This window comes from Trichomonas vaginalis, chromosome VI, assembly GCF_026262505.1.
Source record: "Trichomonas vaginalis G3 chromosome VI, whole genome shotgun sequence".
NCBI classification, from domain to species: Eukaryota; Parabasalia; order Trichomonadida; family Trichomonadidae; genus Trichomonas; species Trichomonas vaginalis.
The window spans coordinates 18,518,963-18,537,240 of record NC_067208.1 but is presented as its reverse complement, the minus strand read 5'-3'; the positions used below and the strand labels follow the sequence as shown (position 1 = coordinate 18,537,240).

At 32.3% G+C, this 18,278-nt stretch overlaps 6 protein-coding genes across 6 annotated transcripts, besides 1 other annotated feature; 2 read left to right on the top strand and 4 right to left on the bottom strand.

Annotated features, from left to right (window-relative positions):
- The first annotated feature begins 2,370 nt into the window (after nucleotides 1–2,370).
- Nucleotides 2,371–3,063: a mobile genetic element.
- A 1,532-nt stretch (nucleotides 3,064–4,595) lies between these two features.
- TVAGG3_0888440 (ankyrin repeat and SOCS box-containing protein 4 family) lies at nucleotides 4,596–6,879 on the bottom strand (the record flags this gene model as incomplete). Its single annotated transcript, XM_001310884.1, has 1 exon — nucleotides 4,978–6,465. The coding sequence occupies one exon, from the start codon at nucleotides 6,463–6,465 to the stop codon at nucleotides 4,978–4,980; it is 1,488 nt and encodes a 495-aa protein (XP_001310885.1).
- Nucleotides 6,880–7,164: 285 nt separating this feature from the next.
- On the top strand, nucleotides 7,165–7,395 carry TVAGG3_0888430 (uncharacterized protein; the record flags this gene model as incomplete). The annotated part of the gene is made up of 1 exon (XM_051250761.1): nucleotides 7,165–7,395. One exon carries the CDS (start codon nucleotides 7,165–7,167, stop codon nucleotides 7,393–7,395), a length of 231 nt encoding a protein of 76 aa, XP_051086236.1.
- A 651-nt stretch (nucleotides 7,396–8,046) lies between these two features.
- Nucleotides 8,047–11,644, bottom strand: TVAGG3_0888420 (armadillo (ARM) repeat-containing protein family; the record flags this gene model as incomplete). Its single annotated transcript, XM_001310883.1, has 1 exon — nucleotides 8,348–11,644. One exon carries the CDS (start codon nucleotides 11,642–11,644, stop codon nucleotides 8,348–8,350), a length of 3,297 nt encoding a protein of 1,098 aa, XP_001310884.1.
- Nucleotides 11,645–11,874: 230 nt separating this feature from the next.
- TVAGG3_0888410 (HID1 family) lies at nucleotides 11,875–14,316 on the bottom strand (the record flags this gene model as incomplete). The annotated part of the gene is made up of 1 exon (XM_001310882.1): nucleotides 11,915–14,212. One exon carries the CDS (start codon nucleotides 14,210–14,212, stop codon nucleotides 11,915–11,917), a length of 2,298 nt encoding a protein of 765 aa, XP_001310883.1.
- Nucleotides 14,317–14,622: 306 nt separating this feature from the next.
- TVAGG3_0888400 (uncharacterized protein) lies at nucleotides 14,623–15,473 on the bottom strand (the record flags this gene model as incomplete). Its single annotated transcript, XM_001310881.1, has 1 exon — nucleotides 14,640–15,473. The coding sequence occupies one exon, from the start codon at nucleotides 15,471–15,473 to the stop codon at nucleotides 14,640–14,642; it is 834 nt and encodes a 277-aa protein (XP_001310882.1).
- Nucleotides 15,474–16,876: 1,403 nt separating this feature from the next.
- Nucleotides 16,877–18,075, top strand: TVAGG3_0888390 (phosphoprotein phosphatase protein; the record flags this gene model as incomplete). Its single annotated transcript, XM_001310880.1, has 1 exon — nucleotides 16,897–17,550. One exon carries the CDS (start codon nucleotides 16,897–16,899, stop codon nucleotides 17,548–17,550), a length of 654 nt encoding a protein of 217 aa, XP_001310881.1.
- Nucleotides 18,076–18,278: the final 203 nt, after the last annotated feature.

Here is an 18,278-nt window from a genome sequence, read left to right as displayed (position 1 = left end):
TGTGCATGTCTCCCAGAATGGCATACTGTTCCGCATTCATAACTTGAATGCGGAACTTTGACCGACAAGAGTGCATTGTGCACTCTTGTTGGTCTGCATGTGTCATTCCGGGAGACATTGCCTGTGCATGTCTCCCAGAACGAGACAATTTATTGCAATCAGAATACGATTGCAAAACTTTGACCGACAAGAGTGCATTGTGCACTCTTGTTGGTCTGCATGTGTCATTCCGGGAGACATTGCCTGTGCATGTCTCCCAGAATGGCATACTGTTCCGCATTCATAACTTGAATGCGGAACTTTGACCGACAAGAGTGCATTGTGCACTCTTGTTGGTCTGCATGTGTCATTCCGGGAGACATTGCCTGTGCATGTCTCCCAGAACGAGACAATTTATTGCAATCAGAATACGATTGCAAAACTTTGACCGACAAGAGTGCATTGTGCACTCTTGTTTGTCATCCACTATGATACTTAGAGAAAATACTTTACTTACATTATTTAAAATATTAATTTCCCTATTTAATATTTATTTATTATTTTTTGTGCTTTATATTCCCTATGGCATGTACTGAACTATTTTATAGACTCTACCGAGCTATCTCCACATATAAACATTTGACAATAACACATATATACTCTCTTCATATTCTAGTCTCATGACATATTATTGCAAAAGCTATATTTATACAGCATACCTCATAAAGTCTCATTATATCCCTATCTAAGCGTTCAAAACCTATTTTCCCCACGTAATCTGATTCTTCAGGCTCCGCTGATTCGATTTCTGCTGTCAGATCGTGAAAATATGAATCACATAACAAGATAAACACAAGTTACCCAACTTGATATTTTCCGTAAAAAAACTCTTTAAGTTCATGTTCAAACAACATCATTTTAGAAAAATTCAATTTTTTCCAAAAGTGTGTGAATTCAAAAAGTCACAATATATCTAGTTATTACCCAGTATTAATTTTTTAATTTAGTTTTTGAGATATTCATTTTATAATACGTATTATTCAGAAAATTAAATACATTTGTAAGGGAAAACGGAATTAATAACAAATATATGAATATCGTGGAAGAGTCAATTTGAAGAAAACATTATTATTTTGGATTTGTGTTTATCTTGTTATGTGATTCATATTTTCACGATCTGACAGCAGAAATCGAATCAGCGGAGCCTGAAGAATCAGATTACGTGGGGAAAATAGGTTTTGAACGCTTAGATAGGGATATAATGAGACTTTATGAGGTATGCTGTATAAATATAGCTTTTGCAATAATATGTCATGAGACTAGAATATGAAGAGAGTATATATGTGTTATTGTCAAATGTTTATATGTGGAGATAGCTCGGTAGAGTCTATAAAATAGTTCAGTACATGCCATAGGGAATATAAAGCACAAAAAATAATAAATAAATATTAAATAGGGAAATTAATATTTTAAATAATGTAAGTAAAGTATTTTCTCTAAGTATCATAGTGGATGACAAACAAGAGTGCACAATGCACTCTTGTCGGTCAAAGTTTTGCAATCGTATTCTGATTGCAATAAATTGTCTCGTTCTGGGAGACATGCACAGGCAATGTCTCCCGGAATGACACATGCAGACCAACAAGAGTGCACAATGCACTCTTGTCGGTCAAAGTTCCGCATTCAAGTTATGAATGCGGAACAGTATGCCATTCTGGGAGACATGCACAGGCAATGTCTCCCGGAATGACACATGCAGACCAACAAGAGTGCACAATGCACTCTTGTCGGTCAAAGTTCCGCATTCAAGTTATGAATGCGGAACAGTATGCCATTCTGGGAGACATGCACAGGCAATGTCTCCCGGAATGACACATGCAGACCAACAAGAGTGCACAATACACTCTTGTCGGTCAAAGTTTTGCAATCGTATTCTGATTGCAATAAATGTCCATTCTGGGAGACATGCACAGGCAATGTCTCCCGGAATGACACATGCAGACCAACAAGAGTGCACAATGCACTCTTGTCGGTCAAAGTTCCGCATTCAAGTTATGAATGCGGAACAGTATGCCATTCTGGGAGACATGCACAGGCAATGTCTCCCGGAATGACACATGCAGACCAACAAGAGTGCACAATACACTCTTGTCGGTCAAAGTTTTGCAATCGTATTCTGATTGCAATAAATGTCTCGTTCTGGGAGACATGCACAGGCAATGTCTCCCGGAATGACACATGCAGACCAACAAGAGTGCACAATGCACTCTTGTCGGTCAAAGTTCCGCATTCAAGTTATGAATGCGGAACAGTATGCCATTCTGGGAGACATGCACAGGCAATGTCTCCCGGAATGAGACACTGCGACCGTCAGGAGTGCATATTATCATCAAAAATTCAAAAAAAAAACATTTTTCTTTTTTCTTTGGCGAAAAATGTACTTATTTTTTTGAAATTTTCGAAATATGATTTTTTCGGGAGACTTTTTCAAAATTTTAATATGATAAATATGAGTTATTTTATGTTCTCTATTTGAGAGTCTGCTTATTTTTGAGTATTGAGCAAGATTGAAAAATGAGAATATTTAGGAACATAATAAATCGATTTATCTCGTCATGTAGTTCATATTTTCGCGTTCTGAGAGCGGAAAACGCATTTTTTGAATGCGTAGATTCCGAATCACACGGAAAAAATAGGTTTTAATAAGAAAAATAGACAATTTATGAAGTAACAAAGCACATAGTATTATAAAAAAGAAAAACATTTTTCTCATATGAAAGAAAATATAACGTATTTTTTACAGAGCGTAGGTATATATCGAGCCAATTCACACCATAAATTCTTTTCTCGTTCTCGGGCCTATAAACAACCTGAGGTGCACAACAATATTAACTTATACTGCTGTTATCTGGATTTGAATCCTCAATTGAGAGAATTCCAGATAACTTCAGTATAAACAAACCATATACATGTTTCCTCCTTGCTTCTAGGCCAAGCATAACAAGTACATTACCTTAGAGCAAATCTCATTCGGAGTTTCTCATTTAATGAGAGACTCCGAATGAAATTTGCCTATTTGATTAATATCGTGCTTTATGAGATGCAAATTCTGATGATAAATATTGATCTAGAGCTTATATAAGATGCGAAGAAACTTCAAAAAAAGCTAACCGGTAAAGACAGCAACTTGCAACACCAAGTTGCTCACGTAGTGATTACAAGCATATCTGCAAGGCAAAGTCCTCAGGATGCAGAACTTTGCCTGCAATCAGAAAAGAGATTGCAGCAGAGTAACCGGTAAAGACAGCAACTTGCAACACCAAGTTGCTCACGTAGTGATTACAAGCATATCTGCAAGGCAAAGTCCTCAGGATGCAGAACTCTGCCTGCAATCAGAAAAGAGATTGCAGCAGAGTAACCGGTAAAGACAGCAACTTGCAAAGTCAAGCAGTTTCTGAGATTTTGATTTATAAATCATAAACCTTCATGCTTGATGATTTTGTAGAATTGTTAACTCATGTCATCAGTTAATGCTCACCTAAGGGAGGTGTTTTGCGGGAGCTGGGGGTATCTTGGTGAGTACTCAGGAGGCCAAGAAGGGCACCCCAACCGACATTTTGCTGATGGATTGAGTTCGCAACCATTTTTATAACCGTAAAAACCGTCGGGACAAAACAACTTGAATAATTGAATTTTTTAATGATAATGATTGTGAAATAACATGTAACTATAATTTAAGAATGCCATATTTTTGTTAAAAAAAATTTCGAAAAGTGAGAGATTTTCCGTTCTAATAAATATATTTGATAACCGGGGCGTCCCCGGAATCAAATAAATTATCATATCGAGAATCGGAGATCCTTGCAGTTTCGATTTTTTCGAAAAGTGAGAGATTTTCCGTTCTAATAAATATATTTGATAACCGGGGCGTCCCCCGGAATCAAATAAATTATCATATCGAGAATCGGAGATCCTTGCAGTTTCGATTTTTTCGAAAAGTGAGAGATTTTCCGTTCTAATAAATATATTTGATAACCGGGGCGTCCCCCGGAATCAAATAAATTATCATATCGAGAATCGGAGATCCTTGCAGTTTCGATTTTTTCGAAAAGTGAGAGATTTTCCATTTTAATAAATATATTTGATAACCGGGGTGTCCCCCGGAATCAAATAAATTAGCATTACTAACATTCCTTTTTTATTTAAAATTTTCAATTCTTAAAACAAAGTTTTACTTCTATTTAATTATTTGCCATGAAAGTATAGAACATTAAAAATTTATCCTACTACCTCCACCCTTATAATACCTTCAAAAAAATTATATCTCAATTTATTTTCTATCTTTATATTGATGTGCTTATTCAAAAACACTAAATCATAAGTCTTCAGTTCTCAAAATACTCTCAAATTATCTCATTGCGCATATTTTGAAATTTGATAATTTTAAATTGTTAAAAAATTCATTAATCACAGTAAAATATCTATATACAACAATTAACTAACTGATTTCACATCTTGAACATTCGCATTTATTTAATATATTTGAATATCATTTACATCTTATTGAATTAGATCATAAATCACAGTTCCTTAATATACTATCTAGCTAATCATTATTGTTGCACAACTTACATTTGATTAAACACACGTGTATAATTCTGTACAACTCATATCTCTATCAATACTTTATTTATAATCAGAACAAAGGTTAAAATTGTATACCCTGTCACTGTAGAGTATTCTCCCAACTTTAAAGTGAAAATCAAAATTTGATATTTTAGTAATTTCATGTGAGATCGTTATTTTATAGGAAAACATACTGAAAATGTTTATAAGATGTTTCTCTATCATATGCCAAAATATCATGGCTTAAATGCTCTCCTAAGTGTCTATAACTGAATTTTAGGGCAATAACCTTATTCTAAATGTTGGGAAAGTAGGGTAATAGTATACTCATAGTTAATTACTTCTTGATTTCTTTGATATAAATTTGTTACCTTATTTTTTGGACTGTGAACGTTTTAATTTGGATATTTCTTTTCGATTCAAAAATTTTGAAGCAATCTGAAGAGCAGTTTTTCCACATCCATTCGTTTCAAAGATATTCGCAACATGCGAAATGAGAACTTTAGCTAATTCTATATAACGAAAAGTTACTGCTTGATGAAGAGCAGTTTCTTCATCTATATTTTTTTCATTGGGATTTGCACCATGTGAAAGAAGGAATTCAGCTGTTTCTATACTATTATTAAATGCTGCTTTATGAAGAGCAGTTTCTTCATCTATATCTTTTTCATTGATATTTGCACCATGTGAAAGAAGGAATTCAGCTGTTTCTATACTATTATTAAATGCTGCTTTATGAAGAGCAGTTTCTTCATCTATATCTTTTTCATTGATATTTGCACCATGTGAAAGAAGGAATTCAGCTGTTTCTATACTATTATTAAATACTGCTTCATAAAGAACGGTTTGTCCATCTTTATCTTTTTCATTGATATTTGCACCATGTGAAAGAAGTAATTTGATTGTTTCTTTACTATTGTGTTTTAAAGCTTCATAAAGAGCGGTTTTCCCAAACTTATCTTTTTCATTTATATTTGCACCATGTGAAAGAAGTAATTTGACTTTTTCTATACTATTATTTCCTGCTGCTAAATGAAGAGCAGTTTGTCCATGTTTAGTTTTTCCTTTGATATTTGAACCTAAATGAAGGAGAAGCTCGACAATTTCTATACTGTTATTTTTAGTTGCATAATGTAGAGCTGTTTGCTGATCAAAGTCTTTCTGAGATGTTGTTGCCCCATGTGAAAGAAGAAATAGGATTAATTCTTTACTATTATAACCTGCTGCAAAATGAAGAGCTGTTCTTCCATTTTTATCTTTTTCGTTGATATTTGCACCGCGAGGAATGAAAAGTTCGATTATTTCTTTTCGACAAATTTTAGCTGCATAATGAAGAGCTGTTTCTCCATTTTCATTTTTGGCATTGAGATTTGCATGTCTGGAAATGAAAAATTCACAAAGGGATGTAGTATCGAACATTGTTGAATAAACAAAGCACTTGTTAACATCATTAGTTTGATCGAAACAAACTAAAAATGATTCAAGATTTTTATATTCTCCGCAATTTTCTAAATCGATCTCTAAGTTGTATTCATTCATTAAGAATGTAACAAAATCAATGTTGTGTGAAATAATTGCATATCTCATGCATTCTTTATCTGGCTTCTGATATTTCAAACATTCACTCATTATCTCTGGATTTCCTCCTAAAAACGAAAATCTCAGACAGTTTTGAGTTATTTCTGAGTGAAATTTCGTTCTTAATAACTTGAAACAATCAACTGCCCCATAGTAACAACATAAATCAAGTAATGAATATCCTTCTTTAGAATATGGATATAAACTGCTTTGAAGAATTTTCTTTTCATCAAATTCTTCTCTTTCAGTAAATAAGATGAATTTTTCTTGGTCATTATACATAATTGATCTGTAAATTGTATCTTCTGATAAAATGTTTATGTTTTGTGATACAAATTGATGGAAATTGGTATTTTCGCTTAATTGAATTCCATATTCTTTATAAAAGAGGTAGTTAGAAATGTCCCAAATATCGTTGGCCTCTCTTACATGATATTCATCATATAAAAGTTTTGCAAGTTTTAAATATGACTTTGTATAGCGGTTATTAAATAGAATGATATTCAAAATATCTTGTAGAATCTCTTGGGCAGGATATTTATTTGAATCAATCAACTCTGTTTTAATTATTTTGTAAATCGTGTTTCATTCTTCTTCATTTTCAGTTTTTAACCGATACAACGTATTATATGAATCGATGTAGTATTCATAGGTACTTCGTAATTCACTGAATTCATTTGGATGAATGTCTTTCTCGGACATTAATATTTTTTTAAAATGTAAAATTCACTATATCTATGTCACAATCTCATCATACCATGTAAAATAGCCTTTAATACTTATTAGGAGAAATAAATACTATGCGATATGCGTATTGAAAACGATTGCTTAAAAGATTTCGGATAAAATTCATGAACGTTGATTAGGTTCATAGATAAGAATTTGTACAGTTACAAAATTAAAGCCAAAATCAATTAGATATTCGACAAAAATCTTATATTAATTACAATTGGTGTTTCAGATCAGATGGAATAAATAAGATTGTTTCGCAGAACACTCTTACTCCTCATCAGCTCTCTCATCAACTCAACTTACTCCTCATTAGCTCATACTCCTCATCAGCTCGACTTACTCCTCATCAGCTCGAACTCTTACTCCTCATCAGCTCTCTCATTAACTCGAACTCTTACTCCTCATCAGCTCTCTCATCAGCTCGAACTCTTACTCCTCATCAGCTCGACTTACTCCTCATCCGCTGTTACTCCTCATTAGCTCAACTTACTTCTCAACCTTTACTAATGAATTTATTTTATTATTTTTGTTTTGTTTTAATAAAAACTCGTTATTGTTTATGTATTCTTTTTACTATTCGTAACTACTTAAATATCATTTGTATTGAAACATTTTTCTGAATTTCGAATTTTTTAATTTGTCAAACTTTTTAAAATTTCAAGAGAGAAGGAAGAATAAAGAAGGAAAAAGAAAAGAAAGGGAAAAAAAAAGAAAAAAAGAAGAAGAAAACAAGCAGTGCAGCATTTCGATGTGATTTATGAGATTATTATATATATTGCTATAAGGAATAAATTTAACTGCTTAAATCGAATTTTGAGCATGATTTATTTTTGAAATTATTTGATCATTGAATTTTCGGCGATTTAAATGGATCAATCCGCAATATAATATAACACAAATTGATAAATGCTATTAGTTTAAAAACAATTAGAAATTGCAACCGAAAATGGTCAAAAGTAAGTCACGAAAATATGAAATTTAGATAGCTAATTTGATTTAATTAAAGACGACGAAAAAAATATTTTTAGTCTTATATATATAGCGCATCTATCGGCGCGCGGCGAAGCCGCGCGCCGATATAAGCTGAAAAAAAGGGACGGCGACAAATTTTATCTACTTTTGTTTTTTGGCCGAATGGCGGCTACTGCGTACCCGCCATTCAGCCCCGAAAATGCGTATATATTTAAAAATATACGGTCATTGCGTAAAACCGTCGCATGCTTAGGTGAATTATATTATAAAACAAATAAAAGGTTTAGAATCGAATAATTTAACATTGAAGTAACTCTTTGAGTACACTTTCGTAAGATTTCGCAACAAGAACTGAACACCAGTTAATCTCCATCTTCTTCATCTCTCCAGAGAATGTAAAACATTATTTTCATTATAATAAATAAAACAATATTTTAATTTTTTATCGACAAAATAAAAATTATTGACCATTTTGATTACTCATGGCCTTTTGGCTATTTTCTTTGATTATATTATTTATATTGTTCACCAATCCATGAATTACATCCGGATCACTGGCTTCGTACGATTGAAGGAACAAAACAAACCTACTTCGAGCTATTTCCCTTGAGAACACAACGTTGATCAACCTTTTCAGTGCGTCATCGTGAGGACAAGACAATGAATCGTAAATGTAAGCTCCATCGTAGAAAAGCAAAGAGAAAAGTTGATAGTAATAGGATTCATCATTAATTTCATCACATTGCTGAGCTTGTTGGTCTAAATAATCTCCATAATTGCAAATCCACGAAGCAATGAGCAAAGTGACAATATAATAGTTATCATTATCATCGATCCTTACTGAAGGTTCAAAATGGCAACTAAGAACAAATAATAGCTCATTTTCAAAATTTTCAGAATAAATTTCAGGATAATAAATGTAAATACTAGCAATAACATTGATGACATTGGTATAATTCTTAAGATAAGAGAAAGAGTCTTCTTCGAGGGCTCCTTTCAGATAATTTAATAATTCTAAGATATAATTATCAGGATAATGAATTACATTGAATAATTCGAAGAAGAACATCATAAAGTTATTAAGGGCAGCTCTGTATTTCATAAAAATTGGATTAGAGTCATCATTTTCTATTGATGAGCATTCTACGCGAATATTCAATAAATTGTAGAAGATATCATGATATTCGCCAAATAATGATCCATCTGGTTCAAATGCAGTGTAAACTAATAACAAACTTGGATAAATTTGGATCATAATATCGTTTTGGGCTGCGTTCAATAAAATAGGCAAAATTTCTTCGCCAAATAAATTTTTCAACATCTCATGATCAATTTTGATCAAACAAATCAATGGATTTACGAACATTTCTATTCCGGAAAAATATTCGCCAATAAAATAGTTTTCTGGCATTGTATCTTGGCCGGACTGATAATATTCGGTTGCTATATTCAACTGGAACTTCAATGTGTTGATTACAAACTTCATAATTGATTCGTTCAAAGTTTGGTACTGATTTAAGTCAAAATTCCGTGTTTCTATGATTTTCTGAATAGATTCAAACATATTTGTCAAGTTTAAATAACTGAATTCGTTACCCATCTGTCGAGATAATCCATCTGCAAAAATTTGAAGGAAAATATCGACCAATTCCTTGTTATTGGTTTTATATGCATATGAGAATAATGATTGGAGTGTTACGAAACATATAACAGCAATATCTGCGATGAAATATTCAGAAGATACAAAATTATTCACAATTTGAAGGAAAGAATTCAATTGTTCATTGTTATTCTCTAATAACTTATCAAAACAAGCTTGGTTACTACACATATACTTAATAATATTGATGTTTTCTATTAATAAATCTACAATTGTGTTTTCAATGGCATATTTTGTATTTCCTTGTATCCTATCTATAACAGTAAAGGCTGTTAAGTCAATATATTCGTTCCTGGAGAATTCTTTGAACTGAATTGGCTTCATTATTACATTAAACGCTCTAATCCAAAGATCATTACTGTATTCGCCAGCATCTTGTATATAACCAAGGATTGTAAGCATAGATTCATGGTATTTCTTCATAAATCTTGGATCAATTTCCGATTCATTTCGATTAAGGTTTTCTACACAAAGCTCTAATAAAATTTTGGCATATTTTTCTAATTCCTCTTTCGCTTCCTCTTCTTTATCCTTTTCTACGTTCTGTTTTACTGTATTTAGCACAGAAATGCCAGAATTAAGGATTTGTATCTTAACAACATCGCTTCCATCACATTCCTTAAGGATATTATTGAAAAGTTCGAAAATTGACTGGATATCTGGAATTTTCGAAATTGTATTTTGCAATTTCGTCAAAGTTTCGATCAAAGTAGCCAAGCAATCTTCGTTATCAATGAACGAGAAGCTTTCAAGCAGTTTCTGTTGTATTTCTTCAGAATTATCTTTAATGACATGGAAATATTTATCAATTATAAAGGAAAGCGAGCTTAATGCCAATGTTACAATCTTGTGATTGCTATCTGCTGATATATCATTGAAAATAACTTCAACAAATTCTGAATAATTAATTTTAACAAGAGTGTACTCTATACGCTTAAATACTTTATATGCAACATATTTTATACGAATATCATCACTATTGATGAGTTCTAATAATGAATCTCCTAAAATTTCGTCAATTCCTAATGTAGAAGTTCCTGAAGCAATAAAAACAAGGAAACCATACATGTATTCGGATAAATCACCTTGTAAGAATGTTTCCGACCTCTGAAGGAAACGGGAATTTATTCCTGGTAATCCTGAGTTTGTAATTTGATGAACAATGTCAGGAGCGATGCTACTAAGAGAGTTTTCATCATCCATGTAGTCGATCTTGTTTAAAACTGAAATAAAAGTGTCAATTAAAATATCAAAAAAATCTACTGAAAATTGAACTGTTTCTGAGTTGTATTGAACTATATTTTCGAATATAAATAAACATTGAATGATGGTTTGCTCGTCTTCTGAATTCATGACTTTATTTGAAATAAATTTTGATAAATCAAGGAAAATTGTTGGAAAATATGGAGAATTCTTCTCACAAAAGTTGCCGATGATCGAAAGATACTGGTATTCTGTTGATTTGTCAATTATCTCTAAGATTTGTGGAAAAATTTCAAGAAATTCGTTAATTGGCTCTGATTTCGCAATAATTGAAAAGTATAAATTGACGATATCGTATAATTGAGTTGAATTGCTCTGTATAAGTTGATAAAGATAATTTAAATCAAAAGTGCATAAATCTTGTGAACACTCTATAGATTCTGTAATAATTGTAAAGAGGAAGTTGGTACCTATGGATTTTTCAAGATCTCTTATGCTTTCATTGAAATTAAAGTCAGTTTCTGGAAATTGTTGATGAAGAAGAGTCATAACGAAGGCCAGGACGTAAGAAATCCATGTCTTTTGTAAATATGCAATTGAATTTAGTGAAAGAAGCAGCGGAATGATTGGTCTAAAATCTTGATAAAATTTTTGCGTAATTTCTGGAGTGAGGATCTGTTTTTGGTGTCTGTAGATCGAATAAATCATGAGTATCGCATATTCATGTAAATTTGAATGTTCATCATTTAAAATTATTTGAATTATCCATTCAAAGAAAAGATTTGTTTGCTCATTTAGAAAACTATCTCTTACCGATTCAGACTGTCGTCGAATTTCATCATCTTGTGAGTTGCATTGAATTAGGATATCCGCAAAATCATTCAAAGAATTCATTTTTATTTGTCAAATTTTTCCTGTGAAATATACAATACATGTTGCTTACGACAACATTATTTATAACACTTTTACCCGTCAAAATTCCGCAATTAATTATTGAATGCGGAAGAGTATACCAATCTGGAAGATATGCATAGTATCTCATTCTGTAACTTATAATATTGATACTTTAATATAATATCACAAATAATAAAAAAATTCTTGAAAGTTTTGAGAGAAGAGAAGAATTATATTATAAAACAAATAAAATGTTTATAAACGAATAAATTAACATTGAAGAATCTCTTTGAGTTCACTTTCGTAAGATTTCGCAACAAGAACGGAAACCCAGTTAATCCACATCTTCTTCATCTCTCCAGAGAACTCCTGGTTATGCGGAGGGAAGGTTTTTCTGTATCCGGCCATTAATTTCTTTGGATCAATCTGGGAAAGATATTTCTCGGCTTCTGCCCCATTAATTTGTTTGCTTCCCTTCTTCAACAACATTTTCTTAGCTCCATCATTGAAAGCGTTGATTGCAAAAAGTGATTTATGGAATTTAACTTTTTTCTTCTTGATAAGTTGCTTGAAAAGGGCTGAGTTTTGGACAGAATATACTCTCATGGCTGAACTAGCCATAATATTCATTACAATGCCTTCTGTTAAGATTCCAATGACAGATTTGTTTTCTTCGCACTTTTTGTCGGTACTTGAGAGGCTCTTGATCAAATCAAGGATTGTACTTGTAATGTTTGGTCCGAAATCAGTAATATTTTGAGCCATAGCTTGGAATAAGCACGCGATTGATGGAATTAAGGCGTCATTCTCTTTCAAATTAAGAGCAAGCTCCATAACACAAAGACCAACATTTTGGTTTTGTAATTTGTAGTTGGTTTCGTAGACTTCGGTAACTTTCGACATTAAATGCGAAGAAATGTTAGGAACACTGACCAAAAAGATCAAAGAATCAAGTATGATCGAATGTATGAATGAGAAACTGCTCTTTTCGAGTGTAAATTGAGAAATTGAGGCAAGATCGAAAATAAATTTTGGATAATGTGGACTTTCTGCTAATGCTTTGACGAAATTATGGTTCTTTGAGCAAAGCATGTAAACAAATGTCAACGCTGGTGTCGAAAATCCGAATGTTGGTTGAGTTAAAAACTTTTTCTGAACTGGATCGCCAACAAAGGCTTTTATGCATTCCTGTGGATCGAGGGATTCAAAGTAACGCATAAAGAATGGGTCTTTGATGCATAAATCTGACATAAGACCAAATAATGTTTTCATCATTTCACTGGAGTAAACTGTGACAACTCCTGTATTAAATTCGTTGACGAAATCTTTGCAGAGTCTAAGAAATGAATGGATGAAAGGTACTGATGGGAAAATTAGCATAGAAAGGTAAAATTTGATTAATTGAGCCGGTGGCTTCGAAAGTTTCTTGATATTTACAATGCCACTAATAGCTCTAGCTAAATCGTATCTTGTCAGTGCTTTGTTTTCATCACCTGGCTGAATAGAATCCCAATAACCGTTTTTATCTGTTTTTGTAAAGTTATTTCGGAACAAAAGGTGCATAATGGCTCCATTGAATCTCGAAAGGATCGAAAAATTCGTTCTAAGTTGAAGCCATTTTGTCATTTCAGGAGGACCTTCAATTTCTTCGATTTCCTTTTCTTTTCCCTTTCCTTTCTGGCTGTTTTTCTTGGTTTCAGCTTTTGGTGTTGGTTTTTTCTCTACTTTTTTTGTATCAGATTTTTTTGGTGGAATTTTCTTTTCTGAACCCTTTTTTGGTGGTGTCTTTCCTTTCTTCTTTGTTTTTTCTTCTTCCTCGTCCTCTTCTTCTTCGTCTTCTTCTTCGTCTTCTTCCTCATCTTCCTCTTCATCGGAATCTTCTTCTTCCTCTTCTTCTTCCTCCTCTTCCTCTTCTTCTTCCTCCTCTTCCTCTTCTTCTTCTTCTTCTTCAGTTTCATCATCATCTTCTTCTTCCTCTTCCTCTTGTTCTTCCTGATCTTCTTCCTCCTCTTCTTCTTCCTCATCATCATCGGAGTCTTTTACTTTTCTTTTCTTTGTTTGAGGCTTTTTTGTATTATTTTTATTTGATTTCTTCGTTTCTTCTTTTTTAGCAGTAGTTTTCGGTGCGGCCTTGGTTTTTCCGTCTGGATTCTTTTCACTATCTTCGATTTTCTTGTCTAATTTTGCCTTTGCGTTTCCGAAATTCGCGATTTCAACAAATAATGGATGAAATTCATTAAAAGAAAGCATAACGGAAGTTATAAGAATTACCATTTGCAAAATCATAGAAAGTTGATTATGCTGTTGAGGAGTAATAGTTTCAGTTTTATATTCGTCATCCAAATTCTCAACGTAAAGAGTTGCTGCTTTGATAATTGCAACTAGGTTGTTTGGCTGACTTTTTCCGATTGTTATGATCGGCTGTGGACTAAAATTGCCACAATCAGCTCTGTTTGGAGCAGCAGCGAGAATTGGATCTAAAATGTGCTTATCATTTGAGTGATCTTCTTTAGAGTATTTATCTAATACTGAATAAAGCTGGCTGGTGATACTAGAAGCACCACCCATTTTTTTTACAACTTTTTACTTAATCTTTAATTATACCTTAAAAATATCATTGGATGAGTAACACACAAGAATTTCTCTCAATTCAGCGTGGAAACTGAAACAATTGAGAATTTCATTTTTCCTGACTCAAAGTCCAATAACGTAAAGCATGAAATTACCTTCCTATATGAGAGTAAAATTGCATGAATCTATTATCTGAGATAGAAAGTTTAATTAGAAAACTCTGTTATTCAATTGCATCTATTATCATCTTCATATGACATCTATTATTCTAGCGTAGTGAATCCATATTCACAAATGTAGTAGATTGTAGGAAATTGCTATAGAAATTTTCAAGATTTGTTTTTATTTTTCATAGATTTTGAAATACAATAAATGAAATGCATGGGTAAGGTCAGTTAAAATACAAAATAATACAAACATTTATTCAATAATCTTTCAAACGAGATACAACAATAGGAAGTAATTTTCCAGTTTCGGTTTGTAAATACAATTGAGTGTCACCTTCAACCGGGTCTAATGACTTAATAATCTGTTGTTCAAGTTCCAATTTTGATTGATTTCTTTGTTTAGCAGCTTCTTTAGAGTCTGGCGAAATGCTAATAGAGAATAAATCGCGAGGCTTAACTCTCTTTTGTTTAACTACTGGAGGAGCAGGTTTTTTATACGTATTTGTAAGATACGGAAGTTCTGCAAAATCTTCTGCAATATTTCGATCTTTCTCTTTATCTACATCTATTTTTGCTGATAAAACACCTATTTCTCCGTCTAAATCACCAATATATCTATATCCATAATATTTCTTTGGTTTTTTGATAGCTTTTCGCTCAACATGTTCTACAGTATTTTCTAATGCAAGTGGAGCTATCGATTGATTGTTGTTGCTTGGTGGCGAATTTGTGGCGGATTCTTTTTTAATTTCAGGTTTTGGAGGTTGTGGTTGCTCATCTCTTTCTTTAAATGTAGTAGTTGGCCTTGACTCTGTTCGTTTTGAGAATGCTGACGTTTTTCCTGTTGTAAGATATTTTGGGATGTGTTTTGAAGGTTTAGTTTGTGGCTCAATAAGTTCAATTCCTTTCGGTTTTGGAACTGGTGCAGGACGCCTTTTTGCCAATTCATTTTTAAGAAAATTAAAATCAATTGGATCTGGCGGTGGTTCTGGCTTCTCGATCATAGATCGAAGAAAAGTCAAATCATCATCCGGAAGTTCTGGTTTGGGTGTTGCATAAATATCTGCTAATTTTGGAACTGCACTATACATTTTTTAAAAAATTCGTTTTTTGTCACTTTTTAGTTTTTTGGAATACTAAATTCATGAATTCTACTTTAACCATGGTCAGTATATGCTTGTCAGAAACCATTCCCAAGTCGGAATTACGTTTGATCATTCATTTTCTTTGATCTATATTTATTCAATGCAAATTATGAATTCATCATTGAATTTCAATTCTCAGTTGTGTTTAATATATGAATTTCAGAAATCGAAATCCTTGCAATATGCAAACTAGTTAACATTAGTAAAGTGTGTTTTTTCTATTTTTAGAATTGCGATATCATCTTTTGAGTTCTACATTTTGAATCACTACAGACACTGTGCTACATATCAAACCTATAGTTATTGCATGTCAATATCTTTTACTGCTCAAAAATTTGATCAGATATTTCTGTTTTGGAAATTGCTTTATCGGTTGGATATATTCACCTTCTAATATAAGATTAATACCATAGACTCTAAATTGCCAGAAACAAATATTCACAATTGAGCTTAATTTTATAATTTATCCGTATGATTACGATAACTTGATTCAAAATTGTAGAAGAAACGGCAATAATTTAAAACATTAAGGAATTTATTTAAACTCTATGGCAGCAATAAAAAACAAAGCTAGTAGCATTTGTCACAGGTTCCATCTAGTAAAATTCTATTACTTTTGGAAAATAAAAATTCATACCATATATAGGTTGTAATTTAGGGACCAGTAACATCATTGAATAAATATGGTGGAGTAAATATCTGCATATTCAGTATATTCAAAATTTCCTCGGTATTTTTAGTCCGTAATAATTCAGATCGAACATTTTGGAGAGAGCTTTGAATCAAAATACACATTCCGTAATTCGATCCGATATGCAAAGTAATTTGAAAAAGTATAAATTTCTTTCAATTTTTTTGTGAGCTTTTATTCCAATTCATTTTTTAATCCAACATCAATATTTAATATAAATAAACCAATTTTTTTATTTCATATAATAAAATTGAAAGACATTGTAAAAATGAAACTATACAATACACCCAAACATTTCAATTAATGCAAAATTTTTTAGGCCTGTATTAGCACGAATTCAAAATTTCAATTATCTCAAAAATTGCTATTTTATATAGATATATTTTGCTCAGTGTGAGCTGATTGATCCTATTTTTTGATAAATTAATTTTGAAATTAGAAAATATCATCCAATTTTTTTCATCTTTATTAGCTGTATTTTATATATTCTCAAATAATGGTGACCAATTTTGAAATCAATAACATTTTTCCCTGCTTCAGTACATCGAAAAAATTTGATGGCAATATATAGATTGGTAGTTTCTATCCCGCTGCCAATCAAAAGTAAATTTGATAAAACACTTTGAAACTATTCAATTGCATTTTTGAATTGATTTTAATTTTTCTTAGATTCTACTGATGCTATCCCGCAGTATTCTTGATGCATATGTTCCATTATTTTTACCAAACAAAGATCTTGATTCCACCCCTCAGCCAATTGCTATTCCACTCCTTAAAAAATGTGATTTAATCACATTGCTCAAAAATGTGAGTTACATCTTTCAAACAGAGGGTACACTTTTAGATCTCAATGGATGCTTCACAATTGTTGGTGATATTCATGGTAATTTGAGAGACCTACTTAGAATCTTTGGACTTGCCGGCTCTCCAACATACACAAACTATATCTTCCTTGGTGATTATGTTGATCGTGGTGACTTGTCAATTGAAGTCATAACATTATTATTCACTATAAAATTAGCTTATCCTGACCAATGCTATCTTTTACGTGGTAATCACGAATTTGCCGATGTCAACTCAATTTATGGCTTCAAGGATCAAGTATTAGAAAAATATGATCAACAAATCTACGACATGTTCAACGAAGTTTTTTCATTTATGCCTTTAGCTGCAATTTTAAACACTAATACATTGTTAGTCCATGGCGGCATCAGCCCACAACTTGCTACAGTTCAACAGATCTCCCAAATCAGAAAACCAATAGTTTCATATGACGAAAATCGCTTAATCGGCGATTTGATGTGGAGTGATCCTACCAATGGAAGCGCATAGTTTGTCAAGAATCCTAGAGGTCACGGATGCAATTTTGGCGTAAATGCAAACGCTGAATTTTTGAAAAATAATAACCTTCGTAGAATCATCCGCGCACATCAATGTATCGCAACCGGAGTCAAAACATTCTTCAGCGATACCCTCATAACTGTCTTTTCTTCATCATGTTACGCAGATAAATTTGATAATCCAGCCGGATTCTTAAGAGTTGTCAATAACGAGGTCTACCAAAACATATTAGATCCAGTAAAGCAACTCAAGAAAACTGACGTCGTTTACAAAGAAATTGAAGTTGAAGCGACAATTCCTTTATGTAGAAGAAAAGTGTTTTTACCACAGCCTCGAAAGAGATTCGCTTCTTGCAAGCTTCATAATTCTATCATTGTTGAATCAAGAACTCCTAAGGCTCCAAGAAAGATTCTTCCATTTCCAAATGATACACCGTAATTTTATGTTTTTGTTTGTACTTTATATTATAATTAGAGTTATATAGAATAAATCTTTATGTGTTTAATCGGAACTGCTACTCTAAGAACATTTTTCAAAAATACAGGTTTTTGATATGGAAACATTCCAAAAATCTTACCAGATTTCATCCTTTCACATCCTATAATCGCAGAATATTTGGATGATTTCAATATCGATTCATATTAATAAAATCAATATTTTACAATTTACTTGTTTTGATATAGATTGATTGGTGTTTAAAATTATTGTTCAAATTAAAT